At 46.3% G+C, this 20417-nt stretch overlaps 1 protein-coding gene across 2 annotated transcripts in view; it reads left to right on the top strand.

The window, feature by feature from the left end:
• The window catches only part of myo5b (myosin VB), a 47688-nt gene that overhangs the window by 17303 nt on the left and 9968 nt on the right, over window positions 1–20417 (top strand). For both annotated transcript variants that reach the window (XM_010877247.4, XM_010877248.3), the window contains exons 3-27: window positions 104–275; window positions 1039–1183; window positions 1865–2021; window positions 2529–2672; window positions 2961–3042; window positions 3245–3352; window positions 3809–3918; window positions 4008–4273; window positions 5145–5226; window positions 5452–5592; window positions 7250–7372; window positions 8394–8477; window positions 12586–12738; window positions 12944–13041; window positions 14064–14150; window positions 14770–14881; window positions 15452–15663; window positions 15829–15985; window positions 16386–16625; window positions 16885–17121; window positions 17836–17929; window positions 19431–19564; window positions 19675–19794; window positions 19891–20025; window positions 20252–20314. In XM_010877247.4, the coding sequence (XP_010875549.1) occupies window positions 104–275; window positions 1039–1183; window positions 1865–2021; window positions 2529–2672; window positions 2961–3042; window positions 3245–3352; window positions 3809–3918; window positions 4008–4273; window positions 5145–5226; window positions 5452–5592; window positions 7250–7372; window positions 8394–8477; window positions 12586–12738; window positions 12944–13041; window positions 14064–14150; window positions 14770–14881; window positions 15452–15663; window positions 15829–15985; window positions 16386–16625; window positions 16885–17121; window positions 17836–17929; window positions 19431–19564; window positions 19675–19794; window positions 19891–20025; window positions 20252–20314 (3456 nt within the window). The remainder of the gene's footprint in view (window positions 1–103; window positions 276–1038; window positions 1184–1864; window positions 2022–2528; window positions 2673–2960; window positions 3043–3244; window positions 3353–3808; window positions 3919–4007; window positions 4274–5144; window positions 5227–5451; window positions 5593–7249; window positions 7373–8393; window positions 8478–12585; window positions 12739–12943; window positions 13042–14063; window positions 14151–14769; window positions 14882–15451; window positions 15664–15828; window positions 15986–16385; window positions 16626–16884; window positions 17122–17835; window positions 17930–19430; window positions 19565–19674; window positions 19795–19890; window positions 20026–20251; window positions 20315–20417) is intronic.

Genomic DNA, 20417 nt, shown 5'->3' with positions numbered 1-20417 from the left:
AGATCTTCCTCTCTCGTTAGTATAACAGGCCTATTAAATTAAACGCCTATTAAATCTAAAAAGACCATGTGTCTGTGTGTGTTGTCATATCATCCCGTCCCAGACGCTGGAGTTCCGGATCGGACCCAAAGACAACGCCCTCCCCTTCCTCCGGAACCCTGACATCTTGGTTGGGGAGAACGACCTCACAGCGCTCAGCTACCTGCATGAGCCTGCTGTCCTGCACAACCTCAAAGTGCGCTTCCTGGAGGCCAACCACATTTACACCTACTGTGGTGAGTCTCCACGCTGTGCCTTAGACCAGGGGAAAAGTCTCCCAAAAGTCCTGACACTAAAACTGGCCTTGTGCCACACATTCTTCTGGGTTTACAATGGCAGCCGGGCTGTTATCCAGGTTGTTGGTCCTAACTGTCATTGACCTTACTGGCCAATTCCAGGCAGCTGGGGTTGAGGTGCCAAATGTTGAATGCACCCCAAACAAAACAGACAATGGAGAATGATTAAAGACTGGTGTGTGTGTGTGTGTGTGTGTGTGTGCATGTTTGCTAGCTAACAATATTACCAGCATTCTTTCTTTTTTTTCTTAGGGAAATCTGTCCCTATAGTAACACTATCAGCTAGGGCATGTTTGGGTGAACTTACCACATTCTTCTGGACATGTTTTGATATGGTTTGCTAAATATTTCCCTATCAAAGACAGCATGCAAACATTCTAAAGGATATTATCAGGTTTTTTTTTACTTAACGTACAATAGGTTTTTTGTGCTGTACCTACAGAATAATAGGATTAACTAAATAAGATTTGTTTATGGACGGTCATCAGAGGATGGAGATGTTATGTTGTCTTTGTCTCAACTTCCTGGAGACACAGTACAAAAATCTGCCAAAACGCAAACGGACATTAAACCCCACATAGAGTGGAAATGGATGAGTACTTGACTTAGTGTGGGTCTAAGTAACAATTGGTTACAGTTTCTCTGAGGTCAAGATGATGTTGTTCGACTGCCATTTTGTTTGTCCTCCCTCCCTGCCTCGTAGGTATCGTGCTGGTGGCCATCAACCCCTACGATCAGCTGCAGATCTACGGCGAGGAGGTCATCAATGCCTACAGTGGGCAGAACATGGGGGACATGGACCCTCACATCTTTGCTGTGGCTGAGGAGGCGTACAAACAGATGGCCAGGTACTCAATGAGCCTCCGGGTACAGCCTCACGGGTACAACACAGGGTGATAGAGTTGCCATGAAAATAAAAAATATAGAGAAATAGTGGTGAAAGATAGGGGGGAGAGTTATTGGCTGATACAGCGGTTAGCTGGAATTGAACCCATGCTTCAGAGGTACAAGTGTAACAGACACTGCAGCATATACCCACAGAATACATGCAGCCACCACGTTAGTCAGACAATTCTCTAAATGCCTCTGCTTCGGGAAGGAATTGAGTTGTCACTCATTGTGGCACACAGAGCTGAAGAGCCAAGCACTTAATTCTACTTCTCATTCAGTCTGTTACATAATTTGAATCAGTTTGTGTGGGACTGAGGGCCCAAATAAGAAGTTGCCATGGAGAGTGTCTGTAATGGAAGGTATGGGTGAATAATAACAGTGCTCACATCCACATTAGCTGTCACCAATCTCAACGCTGCTGTCCTCCAAGAAGCAAAAAACAATAGTGTTCCCATTAGGCTGTAATCACTGCCTACATACATTGCCCCCTGCTTTGTGTTCCTGGCCAGTCATGTACTGTAGAGTAGATTAACACAATGAATGTTGAAGTGATCCGGCCTCTCTGCTTCGGTCAGTTATCTCTTTTTACACAGATTCCAACTGTCTGTCTTTTTCGTCTTGGTCTTTGTCTGCTGTAGAGATGAGAGGAACCAGTCCATTATAGTGAGTGGAGAGTCCGGAGCAGGCAAGACTGTCTCCGCTAAGTATGCCATGCGATTCTTCGCCACCGTGGGAGGCTCAGCCAATGACACCAACGTTGAGGAGAAAGTGTTGGCCTCCAGTCCCATCATGGAGGTGAGAATGGGGATTCGGGGCTGATGATTCCTTAAGTATTCTTCTGGGGAATCATTTAGGAACTGTATGTGGGGAGTTGAGGAGTCCGTTAACCTCTCACGTTCTAGATCCACGTAAACCGGTAACGGCCGTGTCACTCAGGCGGCCGCACAAGATGAGATCAGGAGAAGCAGCTCTCTAGAAAGTTCTCCCGACTGCCACTCCTTCAGGAAGTTCAGAGGAGCGCCAGACATGTCTTAGTCCATAATCACCTCCGCTAGATCAGTCAGGGTGAAGATAGGACAGATCTGTATGCCAGGACCGTCCTGCTCAAGACCCATTTTGGCAGGTGACACATCTCAGAATTGGGAGCATTACGACTGTCAAGATATATTAGGAGCCGGAAGGCTTTGGTGTGTCATGAATTACAATAGGGAAGGATGGAAGTATAGATGTTAGTTGAGGTTAGGGTTTTCCTTTGATCTCTGAATGTCACACTTTCCTCCACACATTGGCTTCTATTTTCAGGCTATCGGAAATGCGAAAACCACTCGCAATGACAACAGCAGTCGGTTCGGGAAGTACATCCAGATTGGCTTTGACAGGCGTTATCACATCATAGGCGCCAACATGCGCACGTATCTGCTGGAAAAGTCAAGGGTAGTCTTTCAGGTATGTGTAACCCCTGGGAAGAAGTCGTTTTCACTCTTCTACTACTCCTTCAGGTCTTTCCTCACATTTACTTTGCTTAATTTTAATAAGCATTTGATTTAAGCCTTAATTTTTTATGGCCAGTCAAACATCATCATTAATTCATCGAAGTACATTAAATAAACAAATTGGCCTGCAAGATTTATTTGCAGCCCGGTGGAATTCCTGATCAAATTAAACTGCCCACCTCTTTTATTCACTGAATATCTTTAAGTGATGTAATTGTTGGAGTATATTTCTGTTTTTCAGGCAGAGGATGAGCGGAATTACCACATATTCTACCAGTTGTGTGCTTCTGCTAGCTTACCGGACTTCAAAGACCTAGCCTTGAGTAAGTGTCCGAAACAGTGTCAATGTTGCACTATATTCCCCGAAGCACCTACATTATACCTTCACATAACTATTAGCATTTGTTTACTGGTGTGTACTACATGTTCTTCAAACTGCGTGCCACAGACAGTAGCACGTCATCTCTCAGGATGTTCAAAAAAGAACATAAACTATTGTGAATTCTCATTAAACTCATCCTGAAGCCAGTGCAGAAGACTTCATCTTCACATCGCAAGGAGAGAACATCTTCATTGAGGGGGTGAATGATGCTGAGGACTTTGAGAAGACCAGAGAAGCGTTAACACTACTGGGTAAGGGTCTAGCTGGGTCCAGCTCCTATTAAACCAGTTGGCTACAGCAGTCTCAGAACCAGTGCTTTATGTATCCTAGACTTCTTGTGATTGGTCATTTTAACTGTATCAATGTCATTCACGAATGGCCAATTATCTATTAAAACAGCCAGTGGCAAAAGAGGATTTATTCAGGACATACAGATGCCAGGTGTCAGTGTAGACAAGAGGCTAAACTGACAGCCAGCAAATGTACAGCTCCGTGGTGTAGTGGTTAACGAGACAGCCTTTCATGTGAGGACCCGGGTTTGAATCTTGAGATGGCAACACTTTCTATTGTGGGCCAGCTGAACCAGGCTTGACTGTTTTCTTGTTTTCCTTATTACTCAAAAGAACAATATATAATTTGTCCCAGTGGAAGAACTCTCAGGATGAACCTTGAATCTCAAGATGAACTTTGTTTGTTTGTTGTTTTAGGTGTAAAGGAGAGCAATCAAAGCAGCATCTTCAGAGTCATTGCTTCTATCCTGCACCTAGGAAATGTAGAGATCTGCCCTGAGAGAGATGGAGAATCCTGTCACATATCGGTACGTCACCATCCAGCTTCATTCTGCTCGGGTTCCTCCCTTATCTTCTCTATACCTCATACTTCATCGGTTGATTGTGTGTGTTGTAGAAGGACGATCCTCACTTGGCCCACTTCTGCCGTTTGCTGGGGGTGGAGCTGGAGCAGATGGAACACTGGCTGTGTCACCGGAAACTGGTCACCACCTCCGAGACCTACGTCAAGAGCATGTCGTGCAAGCAGGCGGCCAACGCTCGCGACGCGCTCGCCAAGCACATCTACGCGCACATGTTCGACTGGATCGTGGAGTACGTCAACAGGTCCCTGCACACCTCCTCCAAACAGCACTCCTTCATCGGAGTCCTGGATATCTACGGGTAAGACTGCCCAAGCCCGTGCTCCCTCAAATTGTCTGAAAACCCCAAGCTCAACCGGAGATTGGTTTGGATTGGAATGGTGACCTGTGTGGTGAGAATCGCGATTCATTGGCCTGAAATAAGGGAACTTATTTCAGGCCCGTGAGGAAAGCAGGCCCCGGCTGCAGTAAGCTTAACGCGGTGTGACAGCAGGCTCACTGAAGGACGTCTCTGCTTCACGTTCCCCATTTCGCCCCTCGGTTCTGTCACAGAATGTTCTGTGTACCAGGGCGCAAAGACACTTGATGTTTGATGAGTGGGTTTCGGAACGGCGCCGTGTGTGCCCTCGAGCCTGGAGACGGGCCTCCCTGGGACTCTGCTTGGGCTGTTTTATGGGCCCATCCTCATTACAGCAGATAGCAGCCTGAACCACATCGAGATGATCGACCAACGGCCTAATTGGTTCCCTCCTGGGGGTTAGATTATTGATAAGACTGGCTGCTTGTGCCTGGTGCTGGGAAGGGAGAGATGCTGAGCTAGAGTGGAAACATGAGCCCCAATAAGGCGTTCAGCAGACACAGCAGTCCGGTCACCATTTTACAGACCTTGCATGAACAGTGGCTGTGAGCACCCGTTTTCTGTGGCCTCTGTCTGTGAATTCAGCACCGTTTTAAATCACTCTGTGGCGGAGACGGCGCCCTGTTTCCACCAGCAGCTCAGTCAACATTTAATTTGGGAAGTCTTGGGTTTGAATTACACCTCTAGCCATAAATGAGTGATGATTGTTTGGTGCAGTTTTCCTCTAGGCTCTTGATTTAGATTAGGAGAATTAGAGTCGACCAGAGACTTCTGACTCACTAAACCCTTGAATGTTTTCCTTTCATCTGAACAGGTTTGAGACCTTTGAGATAAACAGCTTTGAGCAGTTCTGCATCAACTATGCCAATGAGAAACTTCAGCAGCAGTTCAACCAGGTTTGTAAAATACCCAGCTTAGTTTCTACCTCGGTCTGTGACTGGTGTAATCCTAATGACCTACCTTGCATCATTTCCAGTGAACTGAAGGAGACATGAGGACCCGTATCTGTTTGCCTTAACATCACTGTTTTCCTTTTTTTATTTTGGTGCCATTAATTACTCAGTCAAACTGCTAGCCTGCTGTGCTTCAGCTCACTGTGTCCTTGCCTCGTGCTTCCTCAGCACGTGTTCAAGCTGGAGCAGGAGGAGTACATGAAGGAGCAGATCCCCTGGACACTCATCGACTTCTACGACAACCAGCCGTGTATCGACCTGATTGAGGCCAAGCTGGGCATCTTGGACCTACTGGATGAAGAGTGCAAGGTGGAGCAGGCTGTCTAACACCATGTCTTATGCCTAATCAATGCTGTCTTTACCATAGAGCATCAGGACATAGTTCTCTCTTCTTCAGATGCATTAGTGCAGGGGTGGGCAAACCAAAGCCTGATTCAATCAGGGTTAGTAAAGATACTCCGCCCTCACTCAGGAATGTCTAAAACTAGATCAGTTAATAGTGACACAATACATTTTGAAATAACTGCTCTTTTCTGCCTTCTCAATTTAATTTAAAAAAACGAATGGGCCGGGAGCAAAGGCCTTGATGTGGCCCAACATTTTATCCACCCCTGTAATAGTGGGTAAGTGAATACAGGGCCAATCAACCACTAAAATAGTCATAGTCTAAAGAGACTTTAGGCAGTCTCAGGAGTCGGGGCGCTCTCAGGAGTCGGGGCGGTCTCCAGTGTTGAGTCAGTCTCTGGCGTCGGGGTAGTCTCCGTTGTTGAGGCAGTCTCTGGCGTCGGGGTAGTCTCCGTTGTTGAGGCAGTCTCTGGCGTCGGGGTAGTCTCCATTGTTGAGGCAGTCTCTGGCATCGGGGTAGTCTCCGTTGTCGAGGCAGTCTCTGGCGTCGGGGTAGTCTCCGTTGTCGTGGCAGTCTATGGTGTTGAGGCAGTCTCGGGTTGTGTTAGTCTGGTGTTGAGGCAGTCTCGGGTTGTGTTAGTCTACGGTGTTGAGGCAGTCTCGGGTCGTGGTACTCTCCGGTGTTGAGGCAGTCTCTGGTCATGTTAGTCTCTGGTCATGTTAGTCTCGGGTCATGTTAGTCTCGGGTTGTGTTAGTCTCCGGTGTTGAGGCAGTCTCGGGTTGTGTTAGTCTCCGGTGTAGAGGCAGTCTCTGGTTGTGTTACTCTCCGGTGTAGAGGCAGTCTGGGGTTGTGTTAGTCTCCGGTGTTGAGGCAGTCTCGGGTTGTGTTAGTCTCCGGTGTTGAGGCAGTCTGGGGTTGTGTTAGTCTCCAGTGTTGAGGCAGTCTCGGGTCGTGGTACTCTCCGGTGTTGAGGCAGTCTGGGGTTGTGTTAGTCTCCAGTGTTGAGGCAGTCTCGGGTCGTGGTACTCTCCGGTGTTGAGGCAGTCTGGGGTTGTGTTAGTCTCCAGTGTTGAGGCAGTCTCGGGTCGTGGTACTCTCCGGTGTTGAGGCAGTCTGGGGTTGTGTTAGTCTCCAGTGTTGAGGCAGTCTCGGGTCGTGGTACTCTCCGGTGTTGAGGCAGTCTGGGGTTGTGTTAGTCTCCAGTGTTGAGGCAGTCTCGGGTCGTGGTACTCTCCGGTGTTGAAGCAGTCTCAAGCGTTGTGGTATTCTTCTGTGTTTAGGGCTGGTGGGAGCAGTGCGGAATACACTGCTGATCCCAGCATTTTAAACCTCTTGTCTCAGTTAATAGGATTCATCTTGTGTTCATGCATACATCGTGGCCTGCATCTGTTTCCCATGCCTGCATCCAGATCTTTATCTGAGTTAAGACCTCTGGAACAAAACCAATTACTTATTTACTTCACTCCTCCTGTCTGATCTCTCAGCCCTTTGAAGTTATTGACGATAATTTGGAACAACCTCAAAAAACTCAGGTAACCTCAATAGAAAGTTTTGGTTTCCTGCGTGGTTTCATAAAATCTCTCCCCTTTCTCCTCATTCTTCAAACACTGCTGCTGTAGGTGCCGAAAGGGACAGATCAGAACTGGTGCCAGAAGCTTTTTGATCGCCTTTCAAGCCGCGTCCATTTCCAGAAACCCCGGATGTCCAACACGTCTTTCATTATCATTCACTTTGCTGATAAGGTGGGTGGCCCCAGGCTGAAGACAGAACGTATCACATGTCCTGGTTAGTGTGGTTCTTCAGTTAGGGGAAACAAGGGTTCAAATTGGATTTGAGTTAAAAACAATGCGTCTAAGCAAGGTAAAGTGTGCTTCAGTATATGTGGCTGACCAGTTAGGACCTTTACACCCTCATAACAGGGGCTTTCCCTAAAAAGAGCAATTATGAATAGCCGATGATGGCCCCTCCCATCAGAGAGGCTGTGTGTGTTAGTGTGAGGGATCTCATTGGACCTGCAGTCTTTGCTCCTATTTATCAGACATACCCAAGCTCTAATTTACTAAAAAACTATCTCCTACTTAAAGGGGCTGGCACTTTAAATATAGATTTCCCCGGTGAAAATACTGCTTGTCTGTCGGATGTCTGATTTGGGTCATATAAGCAGACGAGAGGCAAGCATCTGTAGCGTATTCCTTTATTCAGCATGGTAACTTCCAGAACAAACAGGGAATGTGAGCGTGGGATGTGAGAGTCATGTTCGTGCGGGGAGGATGTGCCCAGTTATCTTCTGTTGGTGGCATTGAAGGGGGTCCCTCTGGGTATTTCTCCTCATCTAATTCCCTCTATTCAAGTGCAAAGGACCTACATTCTCTCACTGTTCTTCCTGTTCTGCACCCTGGTACAATGAGGACATCCTGCAACTCCGTTTGTCTGAGAAAAGTGTTACACCAGACAATGGCTGCACTCGTTTCCCCGTGTTATTCAACAGACTGGATGCTTTATTTAATAGAAAAAAGTTAGCTAATCTGGTTCATCCTTTTTTCCCGTTATCAGTAAATGCCACATAGACTAGTTGTTTAGTTAGTTGCTGTAAGTGCCTTGCTGATGGCACAACAGCAGGACCGAGTGGGCCATGTGGGATTTGAACGTCCTCCATCAGAATCCTTATTGTACATAATTACCCTAGTTGATGTTTTACAAATGTTGTTCTTGCCGGTCTATTTGGTTGTATGTTTTTATAGAGCCATCCTCTTCCCTGGACAGGTTGAGTACCAGTGTGAGGGTTTTCTGGAGAAAAACAGAGACACTGTCTACGAGGAACAGATCAACATTCTGAAGGCCAGCAAGGTAAGAAGAGGATTCTGTGACACTATTTTCTCAGAATTGCCAAAAGTCCGTCATTGAAAGAAGACCCTATTCATTATCATCTAGGTAACAGTTCTAGAGATTACTAAGCGACACAGCTTTAATAATACTCTTCTTCTATTCCTATATCAAATAGTGGACATCTCTTCTTACTGAACACATTGCTCAGTTCCCTGCAGAAAATAGGTCACAAAGAAGTCTATTTTTAAGCTCAAACTAATTTAACTTCCATTCCTTTGGTCTTTTTGAGTTTATAGACTCAGCACAAGAAAGTTATAAAATGAGTTACTGCTGAAAGATGTTTAAGTTTTGCTATCAAGTATGCAAAATAAAATTATAATTATCTGTCAAATACTTTTTATTTACTGTAGTGTCAAGCTGACAATTTAGAAATGCTTCACATGAATTTGATCAGTCACATTTGACTTTATTCCAGATTAATTATCACAATCAAACACACTTTCTTAGAAATATGCACTCCCAAATGTTTCATGTTCCCTGAGAGAAAGAACGAGGTGCAACACTGAGTTTTGTGCTTTTCCAACATTTCCACTGGTCAACCGATAGTGGCACAATGAACAGGCCTCTCCAGAAGCCCTGTCTTCTAGGATGTGTAAATACTAACAGTACCTCCACTTCCCTGCTCCAGAACCACTCCTCATCACAGACAGCCAACACAGGCCAGACAGACGTCGTACCGTGTTCCCTGCCTAAGGGGATAGATATTATATAACTGAACATTCCCTTTCCATCTGTCAGTTAGTACAACACTGTAAGGTGGTCAGAGGAAGCCAACCCCAGGAAACAAGACTGAAATCCCTGCAGTAACCTGGTGTAAAAATGCAACACACACACTTCCTATTTTCCCGCTTCAGCCAAATGCATGAACCAAGTGCTGTTGCGTTCTCTTAGTTCATGATGACTTTTTCTCCCCCAACAATACAAACCTCAGTTGAGTTCATTTCACATTAAAATTCAGCTTTTCTCTTCCATCCTCTTTTCTCCCTGTCTTAGTGTCCCCCTGAACATCACTAATGCAACAGCTGTTAATTAGAAGGGACGTTGAGAGGCTTTGATATTTAAAGTTCTGTCTAAAATCCTCTTGATATAGTAATGGGTAAACGTTTGCCACTTTGAATATTATATGTAGGAATATTAGTGCAGAAGAACATCACCTTTGTGATAATTTAATATCTTATTATCTGACTCCATATTGTTTGTAAATATACGTGATCGTAGGTGACCAGAATATGCCTGTAGTTCTTAGTAGAGGTAGATACTCTTTCGTCACGAGCTAATCATTACTTCCTCAATGCTTCTCATCAGTCAAGTACAGAAGCCAATTGATCGTGTAACAATCCGGAACTCAGGGATGCCTAGAGGCGCCTCTGTGGGCAGGCCCTGACTGAGGTGCATAGAGATGCCTAGAGGCACCTCTGTGGGCAGGCCCTGACTGAGGTGCATAGAGATGCCTAGAGGCACCTCTGTGGGCAGGCCCTGACTGAGGTGCATAGAGATGCCTAGAGGCGCCTCTGTGGGTAGGCCCTGACTGAGGTGCATAGAGATGCCTAGAGGCGCCTCTGTGGGCAGGCCCTGACTGTGGCCCCCAGGTGCACAGAGATGCCTAGGGGCCACCAGCCAGGACCAGACACCACCAGAGTGACAGAAAATGAACAAGGAATGTAATCGTAATCTGTTGTTCAAAGTAATACAATTTATTCCAATCAAGTAATACATTTACAATACAAAAAATTGTTACATACCAGAAATATTCAGCGTCCTCCAAAATTGTCTAAAATCCTACTCAGTATTCCATAAGTATCTGAAACACTGTACAGCACAAACGTGTTAGGAGCGTCTGTCCTAGAACTAAGTAAAGCTTCACTCTTTATCCCAACCACACAGACGGATTCCAAAATTCCCTGTTGCATCTATAATAGGATCACCTCACCTTGGCTAAAACAATGAAAACAAAGAAACCGGCGTGTACATATTCAATTAGCACCATCCAAAGCTAGACGCTTGGTTTTGCAGGATTCTTCATCCAGTAAACATTTGCCTGTAACAAAACGATACATAACATGTACAACATTGAAACCTATTGGAGAGTTCATCCCTTTGTGGGACACATTAAAAGACCAAACATCAGTGCAGTTAATCCAACGAATGTCATTTTTCTGCTTTCTTGATTTGGCCGTCTTCACACAGGGTTTGTCTGAGTGGAAGGGGCTACCTTGGCCCCCGCTTTGTAAGTCTTCTCCTTTCAGGAAAAGAATAGACCCATTGGTGTGAGATTTGGATGTCCCACTGAGTTGAGACACCAGACAACAGGGCATCTTCACACACTGCCCAGAACACATCTTTCATTGCAATACAGCTTTGATATTTAGTGTCCTGTCTATAATCATGTTGGCAGTGCTGGAAATCCATTTTCTATCAGACAACAAGCTCCATTGAACAGCACAGATAATATCAGAAAGATTGAATATGCTAACTACATTTAAAATGCAGTCAAGGTTTCCAAAACAAAAGCGTTGACTTGTCCAACCCTCGTAATGGAAGACTCAATGCTGAAACATATCCGGTACTGCATTTCGCTGTTTCAAATTCCTTTCCAGAGCGAACACTTTGTAAAGCAGTGGTCTCTGAGAACTTGTCAAGAGGCCTTTGCTTATTAAAACCCTGTTAAACCGAGGCTGACAGTGACGGAGAAACCCATCAACAGCAAGGGTCCTTGGTGTACTCGTCTTGGGCACGACACCTCCTCCGAATACTATGACTTCTCTCAATGGATCATCCATTTAAAATTCCACAGTCTGACAGCACGCTTGGCCGTTCTACCTTCCTGCCCCACACAAACCCTCCACTTTTCCAGGTCTGTCTCCCTCCAGCAGCAGTACAGCCAACTGACAACTACCGGTCGTGGCTCCTGTGACTGGGAATGCACTTCTGGTGACTGGTGGGGCGGGGCGGGATGGGGGGGTGTGGCTCTGGTGTCATTTATGGCGCGGCTAAAGACTGAGCTGGTCAGAAAGGACCTTCGCTAACTGTGTTCTGCAGTCTGTTGTAGATAGTAGTTGTATTGTCTGTTTGGATTCTATTTATTATTTCTTTATTTTCTTAGTGATCTTTATCTCTTTTGGTGCTGGATTGGGCTGTACCCAAATCCATAGGAGCAAAAAAATCATAGTAGAATACATGTTACTAAGGATGCTTTTTCCTAAAGCAATGTCACATTGATGTCCTCTGCCCACTTTCCTTTCTTCTTCTGGTTGTCCGTATGGGTGGTGTTCCTGTGTTAGTAGCCTCTCATTACACCGGCAGTATCCATGACAGGGCTAGTGGTGCGCTGTCATCAGTATTCCTACTGCATCCACCGCATGTTTGGTGCTCCGTGTCTCTCTCTCTCTCTGTCTCTCTCTCTGTCTCTCTCTCTCTCTGTCTCTCTCTCTCTCTCTGTCTCTCTCTCTGTCTCTCTCTGTCTCTCTCTCTCTCTCTGTCTCTCTCTCTGTCTCTCTCTCTCTCTCTGTCTCTCTCTCTCTGTCTCTCTCTCTCTCTCTGTCTCTCTCTCTCTCTCTGTCTCTCTCTGCCTCTGTCTCTCTCTGTCTCTCTGTGTCTCTCTCTCTCTCTCTCTCTCTCTCTCTGTGTCTCTCTGTGTGTCTCTCTCTCTGTCTCTCTCTCTCTGTCTCTCTCTCTCATGATCAGATGTTTGATGCTGCTGCTTGACACTATTACCCTTCACTGGTTCTGCAGAGAAGATGAGAATACAGAATGCTAGTTACTGGCCCCTGAAGGCTGGTTTATCGACATTATGTCTCGCCAAGCTCTTCATCTCTGTAGTCTCATCAGTGTTCTTTAAATCTCACCGCCATTTCATTGGCTCATACAGAATGGCACTATTAATATGTAACTAAAGGAATAACTTCAATGGAAGTTTTGCACCTTTTTTGCTGTGGTTTGAGGATTTTATGCTGTGATCCAGTTGTAAATGGGTTATAATGTTTTCTGTTTTATGTTAAGTTATTTCAGAAATCACCATGTGCTGAACACATGAAAGATTAATGCGGTTAATTTGTTCCCTGTTTCCCAGTACCAGCTCGTGGCGGATCTGTTCCAGGACACTAGTAAAGACAGCAGCAACATCACGATTACCTCAAGCAAGTCCGCCAAGATCAACGTGCGGTCGGCCAAACCGACTCCCAAAGTCCCCAACAAGGAGCACAAGAAAACCGTGGGCCACCAGGTTAGCATCCCATGACAACAGGAGTCTGGACGGAGTCAGAGTCTCTGTCCATTTCTAAATCCAGTTCCGGGATTAACCTTTCAATATGAAGCCCCAACCGGCCTGTTCCGTGTGGTTTACAATGCTGGAGGAATAAGAAAACCTCCACAGTAACTTCTCCTTTTCTGTACTCGTGCTCTTCTTCTGTTGTGTTTGTGTACTGTAGTTCCGCAGCTCCCTGCAGCTCCTCATGGAGACCCTGAATGCCACCACCCCCCACTACGTCCGCTGCATCAAGCCTAATGATGAGAAGGAGGCGTTCATGTGAGTGAATGTGGTTATGTGCGAGCGTGCGTGTGCGTGTCAGGTTGTAGGCAACACGATATACAAGAGTGTGTCAGTCTCATTTAACTTCTTTGCTCACACAGCCACCTGTGTTTAGGTTAACTGAAAAACAATGGGCCTTTTTGTTTTGGTTGGGACTTATGGACTTGTGCTACTGGTACAGTATTTATGTTAACAGATACGAACACAAGCACAGAACAGAGGCCTATCTGTTTGTGTACAGTATGAGTGTCACAAGCCACAAAAATGGCTTCACACTTTTCACTAATACGTGATGAGGTCATTTTTGCTTATGTAGGACAACACAAATGGTCATGCATGGGGTCAGGTTAAAGCCAGCCCTGTGTATGAGACAGACACTAACAGAGAGACCGAAGTTGGCTCTGTGTGCTGTGTTTGTTATTTAGTTGCTTTGGCCCTAGGGTAGCCTGGGGCACGGATTCAGTCCTCTGACTCGGTAACAAGAGTTTCTCTGGCTCACACTGGCGCAGCCGTTGTGGCAGTTTTCCAAAACTCTCATCCAAAATAATGATTGTTTCTTTAGTGAACAGTGTTGCGTTGAGAGGCAGTGTACTGTAGAACGGCACATTTAAACCAGCACACAATATATCCCGGGAGTGTTTATCTTGCCTTAAAACTAGAACACTGAGTTGTTTACTTCAGAAAGACCGATAGAGAATCAAGGTTTGCCCGGCAACTTCTTGATTCATTCTTAAGCAACAAGGACCTCATTAAGGTCACTAAATGTAATTATGTGCCTGTCACATGCTGTGGCCGTTCTGTGGAAAACAGACTAGAGGCTGTATGTAGGGCCATCCTGTCAGAGTCTGTCCCGGCAGCAATGTCTCTACCCTCTACCTGAAAGACATGTGTACTATGATGAAGGGGAAGCTGAAGCTCAGGTAAATATAGAGGAACAGGAAGTGGGTTTCCACTGTTGCGGGGGAGAACAATCCAGAAACATTGTATAAGGGTTCTTTTGCCTCCTCTGTCCGTTGCAGGTTTGACGCCGGCAGAGCGGTGCAGCAGCTCAGAGCATGTGGAGTGCTGGAGACCATCCGCATCAGCGCTGCTGGTTACCCGTCAAGGTAAGACTGCATGTGACAGACAGCGTGCTACTGGAAACCAGCGGCTCTGCTGTGCGCAGTAGTGGAACGGCAGAAATGAGTAGAATATCCATGTAGTGGAACTCCTGGGTGTGCTAACGGCCGTGGCAATTGTATCGTTGTATGGGCGAGCTCGAGGCTGTTCATCTTTGTGTGTTTTTATTTCTCCCATCATTGGGCTTTCTTTGCCACCTGAGGTCTCAGGAGAATTCGGTTTCTCCTGAGGTCCGTGTTTCCCCCGAGGGAGAACTGGTGGAGAGGAATTCACCACTGTGGAGGAAAACCTCTCCTAAGAATAATTTGATTCCGTTACAGAGCATAAAACGATGTGCTACAGAATGCTGCGTGAGAGAGTGCCATCATACCGCTGCAACTCGTGACAATGAACACTAGTCCTTACGCTTAACTTACACACAAAACCATGAAAAAGCTTAGAGATTAAACTGAGATAATGCCTGTTGTGAAGCATTTTGGGTGAGGATATTCTTTGAAAATGTTGTTAAAAATAATACCTTTGCTTTGATTTCATGAATTGAACCAGATTTACAGATTGTTTGGTTTGATGTATTTGCTGTTTGACTTGATTCTCATCCGGTTCCAGGTGGACGTACCCAGACTTCTTCAACAGATACAGAGTCCTCATGAAGAAGTCTGATATGACCTTAGGGGACAAGAAGCTGGTGTGTAGGAACCTTCTGGAGACACTGATCAAGGTTAGAATGTGTTCTCTGAGCCCTGAAGCCACAAGCAAAATCGCAAAGGAAATGAAAGAATAGATATTAACTTTCTTTTTTCTTTTTTTCAATGAATCCTGGAAGTTACATTTGTGTGTCCCCAGGGTGAAAGATGATGTTCTTTGACACAGCGCGTTCTAATACTTCAGGACTATCTGTTATTGAACCTGTTGTATAAACGTGTTTGCCGTTCCAATGTTGGGTGGAAACTGCATTGAGTGTATTACCTGGGGAAAACATAGTCTGGGGTTCTCTGAGAACAGTTGGGAGAGGTCATAATGCAATGCCTAGGAGGTTTTGTCTTCTCGCCTCGCTCCCTCTCGGTACACGAGCAGCAGAAAATAGAGTTTAAAGGTTAGAAATGCGTTGTTACTGGTGTATCATTTGTATGAGCTTTGCTTTCGACAGTATGTAATGGATTCCTTAGAGGGGAAACGCATGTACCTCATGCGTTGAGCCGTTTTGACACGCCGTTGAGCGAGACGAAGTTCCATCGATCTGAAATGATGAATGATTAAAAAAAATAGCCTCATCTTCCTCCCTCACCAGGACCCAGACAAGTTCCAGTTCGGTAAGACCAAGATCTTCTTCCGTGCTGGCCAGGTGGCTTACCTGGAGAAACTGAGGGCCGACAAGTTCCGCAATGCCTGCATAAAGATCCAAAAGACGGTGCGAGGCTGGCTCCAGAGGGTCCGCTACCGGAAAATACGCAAGTCGGCCATCACCCTGCAGAGATACGGCCGGGGCTACATGGCCCGCAGGTGAGAGGGGACTCAGGCTGCCGCAATCAAAGTAGCCATGTCCGTTCAATTCAATGATAGTAGCTCCTTCCCCAATCAGTCACGCTGCCAGGGCAACTAATCACGTGACGAACACTTGCCTGTCGGTGATGTCGTAACTCTGTCTTATTCCCCTGTCTGTCTCAGGTTGGCGGAGAGGCTGCGTCTTACCCGAGCAGCACTGATCTGTCAGAAGCAGTATCGTATGGTCCGAGAGAGGAGGGAGTACCTGAGAGTGAGACAGGCTGTTATCACCATCCAGGCCTATACCAGGGGCATGTTCACACGCGCCATATTCCACGAGGTACTGCCACCGGCTGGCCCTTCTCAATGTCGTCCTGTGGGATCCTCTGTACATTCTTAGCGCACTGCGTTAGCGTGGGTGCTAGCGGTTGTTGCGGTTGATTAGCTCTCCGTCCAGAGTGATTGAACCCCTGGGAACACACCATAGTGTAGGACACATTGTCCTGTTTGTGTTACTTGAGAATTGGAGACGAAGCGCCTCCAATTTGAAATGGAATGTGGTCAGGCGGACCTTGTTTGAATCCTGACTGCTCCGCTGCATTCTGGAACACACTAGATTGCTTTCGGATGGAGATCAGTAGAATAGTCCCTAATGGATGTGTTGACGCCTGGCCAACTGTACAGCACCGTAGATGTTTCATTGCCTCTGACCTTTGCCCCCTTCCTTTTTCCCTCCGCAGTTCCTTCTTCACCATAAAGCCATGGTCATCCAGAAGCATGTCCGAGGTTGGCTCACAAGGAGGAAGTTTGTGCGGGCGCGGAACGCCGCCATCACCATCCAGTGTGCCTACCGCCGCCTGCGTGCCAAGCGAGAGCTCAAACAGCTGAAGATCGAGGCGAGGTCCGCCGAACACCTGAAGAAGCTCAACACGGGCATGGAGAACAAGATTGTCCAGCTGCAGAGGAAGATGGACGACCAGGTACGGTCAAGAACCAGGTCTCTTCCAACTAACAGGATTATGTGCAGTTTTTAATGCCAGTAGCCAATACTGTAAGTCACACAATGCAAAGGTGGGTCAATGAGAGGTCAGTATCTTGGGCAGAAAATTCCTTTTCCCTTGCCAATTATATTTTGGCACACCAGAAGCATTATGTAGAGTAGACAGGGAAGTTAAGAAGTGTTTGATTTGTAAGTGTGGTCGTAACCAGATCTCTCTCTCCTGCCCCTCTGCTGTTAAGGCCAAAGATCTAAAGACTCAGAATGAGCAACTGGTGGTGGCCAAAGCCTCCCTGGACTCAGAGGTCAACAAGCTGCAGAAGGAGCTGGAGGTGATGCGCAGTCGCCAGGGAGACGGCAGCCAGCTGACTTCCCTACAGGACGAGCTGGAGAAGCTGAGGGCGGAGCTCCAGGAAGCGCACGCCCACAGGAAGAAGCTGGAGGAGGAGTACAGCAGCGAGAAGATGGAACTGGAACAGGTGAGCCATCTGTCACTAATGGGGAGGAAGGGAAGTCTGTCGCTGTAGATTGTGTATTATTTTCCGTGCTCTCGGACAGACAACTATAATTCGGAGACGAGTTACTCTCTTCCTTTAGATCATTCAGTTATCTGTGTATTGAATTGTGTATGTTCTCCAAAGCTTTTCTTTTGAATGAATAAAACAGACTTTAGGCATCTTGAGTGACTACAGATGCCGTTAGCAGTGATTTACTGAATGTAAAACTCCTGGTTCTAGAGGGAACACCTCCTACACTATGGATTTATCTCTACTGTATCAGTGTTCGCCTTCTAGCCTGGAAGTGATACCTGACATAGAAATGACATTGTAATGCAGGTCGAATGTGGGCTCTTTGAAGTGCCCCAATTGGTAATGGATAGCCTTCTATTTCAACACTATTCTCTCAAGTCATCCGAGGGGACAATGCTAGGAGCTCTCCCTGGTTCTCTAGCTCTGTTTGACATTACTGTGAATCCTTACACACAAGATCGACAGATCTATTAAAGAGAAAGGCAACACCACACAAATAGACTACCTTCGAGTGGAAAGTATGTTAAATCTATCATCTTTCAAGGTTGCCTAGAGACTCAACTGGCAAATGCAGATAGATAAAACCCAACTCTGTGTCGAACTGGTGCTCGTGGCCACCCTGTTCCTTCTGATATCCTTTTAACTCGGGTTGTTTTCCCTCAGAGAGTGGAGGAGCTGGAGAGAGAGAATTCCATGCTGAAGAGTGAAAAGGAGGACATGAACCGAAAGATTCTGCGCCACTCCAAGAGCACAGAAGGTCAGTGCTTTTCAGATTTGGTACTCTCTACAAATCCCTACATACACAGCAATACCAGTCCGGGGACTAGCTAGCATACGGCAGCGCCTGAAGGTAGAACGGCCCGGTCACAGACGGTGGGACCTGTGGTGTGTCTCCTCTGCCCTGGCCTGAGGGAGGACGCCTCGTTTCACACACACACAAGGCTTTTTTGTTTGGAAGTGGGGACAAGAGAGGTGGAAACCGCATCTGGTTACAGAGCAGCAGCAGTGTGACACTTCATACCCCAGACTGGAGTCAGTCGCGGTTTAGCGTCGCGTTCATGTGGGAGAGGGAAACATTTCGCACGGCTACCTGAATGTCTACTTGACACGGTCAGAATGTAGGTTATTGATTCACAGTTTTGTTAAATCTATTTATCTGTGGATTTCTTTTCTCCGGGAAAGTCATAAACTTTTCTCAGTTTATGACTATTCAAATCTCTGAACATGACACTGTCTCTTATCTTTGCGCTATGTGCAATGTTCTTAAAAATATGTTTCATCACACAGTGGTTGATATGAGACTTTACGTAATAATATGACACCAGCCGTATCCCACATGGACTTGGTGGAGTCTGTATCCACTCTCCCTTTCTGTTGGAGACTGTAGTAGTTGCCAGAGGCAGAGTGTGTTATTGCCCTAATATTAGCCCAAGTATTCTCCATCTATATTTGAAGTGTAACAGTAGGGATTTCTCAGATCCCCTTGGGATGAGCAAAAGCCGCATGTACTTTTAATCTTTTCTACTATAAGTTGGAGCAGCTTTATAGGCTGGTGGATCCTGTTTTTGGAGCCTATTATATTTAACAACAGCGAATCTCTGTTCTCTATGTGTTGTGTTCTAATTACTCCAGCAACATGGTACAGTCCTGGGGAGACTGCCTTTGTATTCAGTCTCTTGTAATAACTTAGAGTATGAAATTGGTCTCTTACGAGCCTTGGACACGACTAGATCCAATAAAAGATTTCCCAGGCTTCACACTGCTGCATATAGAGATTAAATGAAAAGGCAAACTACACATTAAACGATTGGTTTCAGATCATAAATCTGACAGAGGCTCTTAAATATGTGTCCTGTCATTTTATCAGATGGTAGAGGGAGGGAGACAGGCAGAGACTGCTGTGTTATATAGAGCGGAGTGGCACTGTAGCAGAGATGGACAGATAGGGGAGAGGAGATAAAGACAGAAAAGACTGCAATCCGCAGTTCTTTGCCACCATGGCGATATATCCTTTACAATAACACATGAAATGGTCATTACACCAAATAGCTATTCCAAAGGTTTTTGTTCATCATTAAATTGCTACAAAGTCAAAGACTAGCTATTAGAAATTCAACGCCAGTAATGGAGCGTAGTCCAACTAACGACGGCTTCTTTATTGGTCTCTTTATGAACTGAAATGGGGCTTATTTACATTATTGAGGAATAAAGGAGAATTCGAAGGGAATGAATGTGATTGGTGTGTGTGTGTGTTTCAGACCAGGAGAGCAGTGCATCCCAGAGCGTTGGCCGGGTCCAGGCTGAGCTGGATGAGGAGAGGCAGCGTTATCAGAACCTGCTCAGGGAATTCTCCAGGCTAGAGCAGAGATATGACAACCTGCAGGAGGCCAAGGTAACTGTGGGGGGGCCTTTTCTATTTTTGCTCATTGGTGCACGTGGACATGTAGGCGTCTCATGCCGAGCTGGACGTCTAACCGTCCGGACTCTCCTCTTACCCTGCAGTTCCAGCCTGGCCACAGGAGGAACAACTCCAACCAGAGCAGCCTGGAGTCCGACTCCAACTATCCCTCCATCTCCACCTCCGAGGTGGGAGACACGGATGATGCCATCCAGCTGGTGGAGGTAAGACCGTTTTGGCCCGGTACGGACGCCGGCTTGCTGTGTACCGCTGTGCGTACAGCGCTGGTTTGACCTGTGACCCGACGTTGTCTGCTGCAGGAGATGGGAGCGGAGAAGGCAGCCATGGACATCGGTGTGTTCATGAAGCTCCAGAAGCGCGTCAGAGAGCTGGAAATGGAGAGGAAGAGACTGCAGTCCAACCTGGAGAAGATGGAGGACCAGGCTTTGCGCAAGGTGGGCCCCTGTCTCGGTCTAGTGTCAAATAGAATGTCGACAAAAACTGTTACCGAGGGTCAGGATTCGGTCCTTAAAAGGTCTTTGTCTAATATACCTTTTAGGCTTCTGATCAGACTCTTAATCTTTCAGCTTGGTTGCCTGTGCAGTAATATGGCACAATAACTATGTGGCTGTGTCTTATCATCTAAAGAAGTGTTATGGTATTGTTCACTCTCTCACTCAGGGTACTGAGCCAAAAACCACGTCAGAGCAAGACAGTTCTGACCTGGCCTACAACAGTCTCAAGGTACAGATATATACACCCACACATTAACACCCTAACATGCTCACACAGACACACAGCGCGGGTTACTATTCTGCAGTAGGATGTCTCTGTTTGTGGTGATTGA

This window comes from Esox lucius, chromosome 14, assembly GCF_011004845.1.
Source record: "Esox lucius isolate fEsoLuc1 chromosome 14, fEsoLuc1.pri, whole genome shotgun sequence".
NCBI lineage: Eukaryota > Metazoa > Chordata > Actinopteri > Esociformes > Esocidae > Esox > Esox lucius.
The sequence above is the reverse complement of the archived record's forward strand: the minus strand, read 5'-3'. Positions and strand labels throughout refer to the sequence as shown.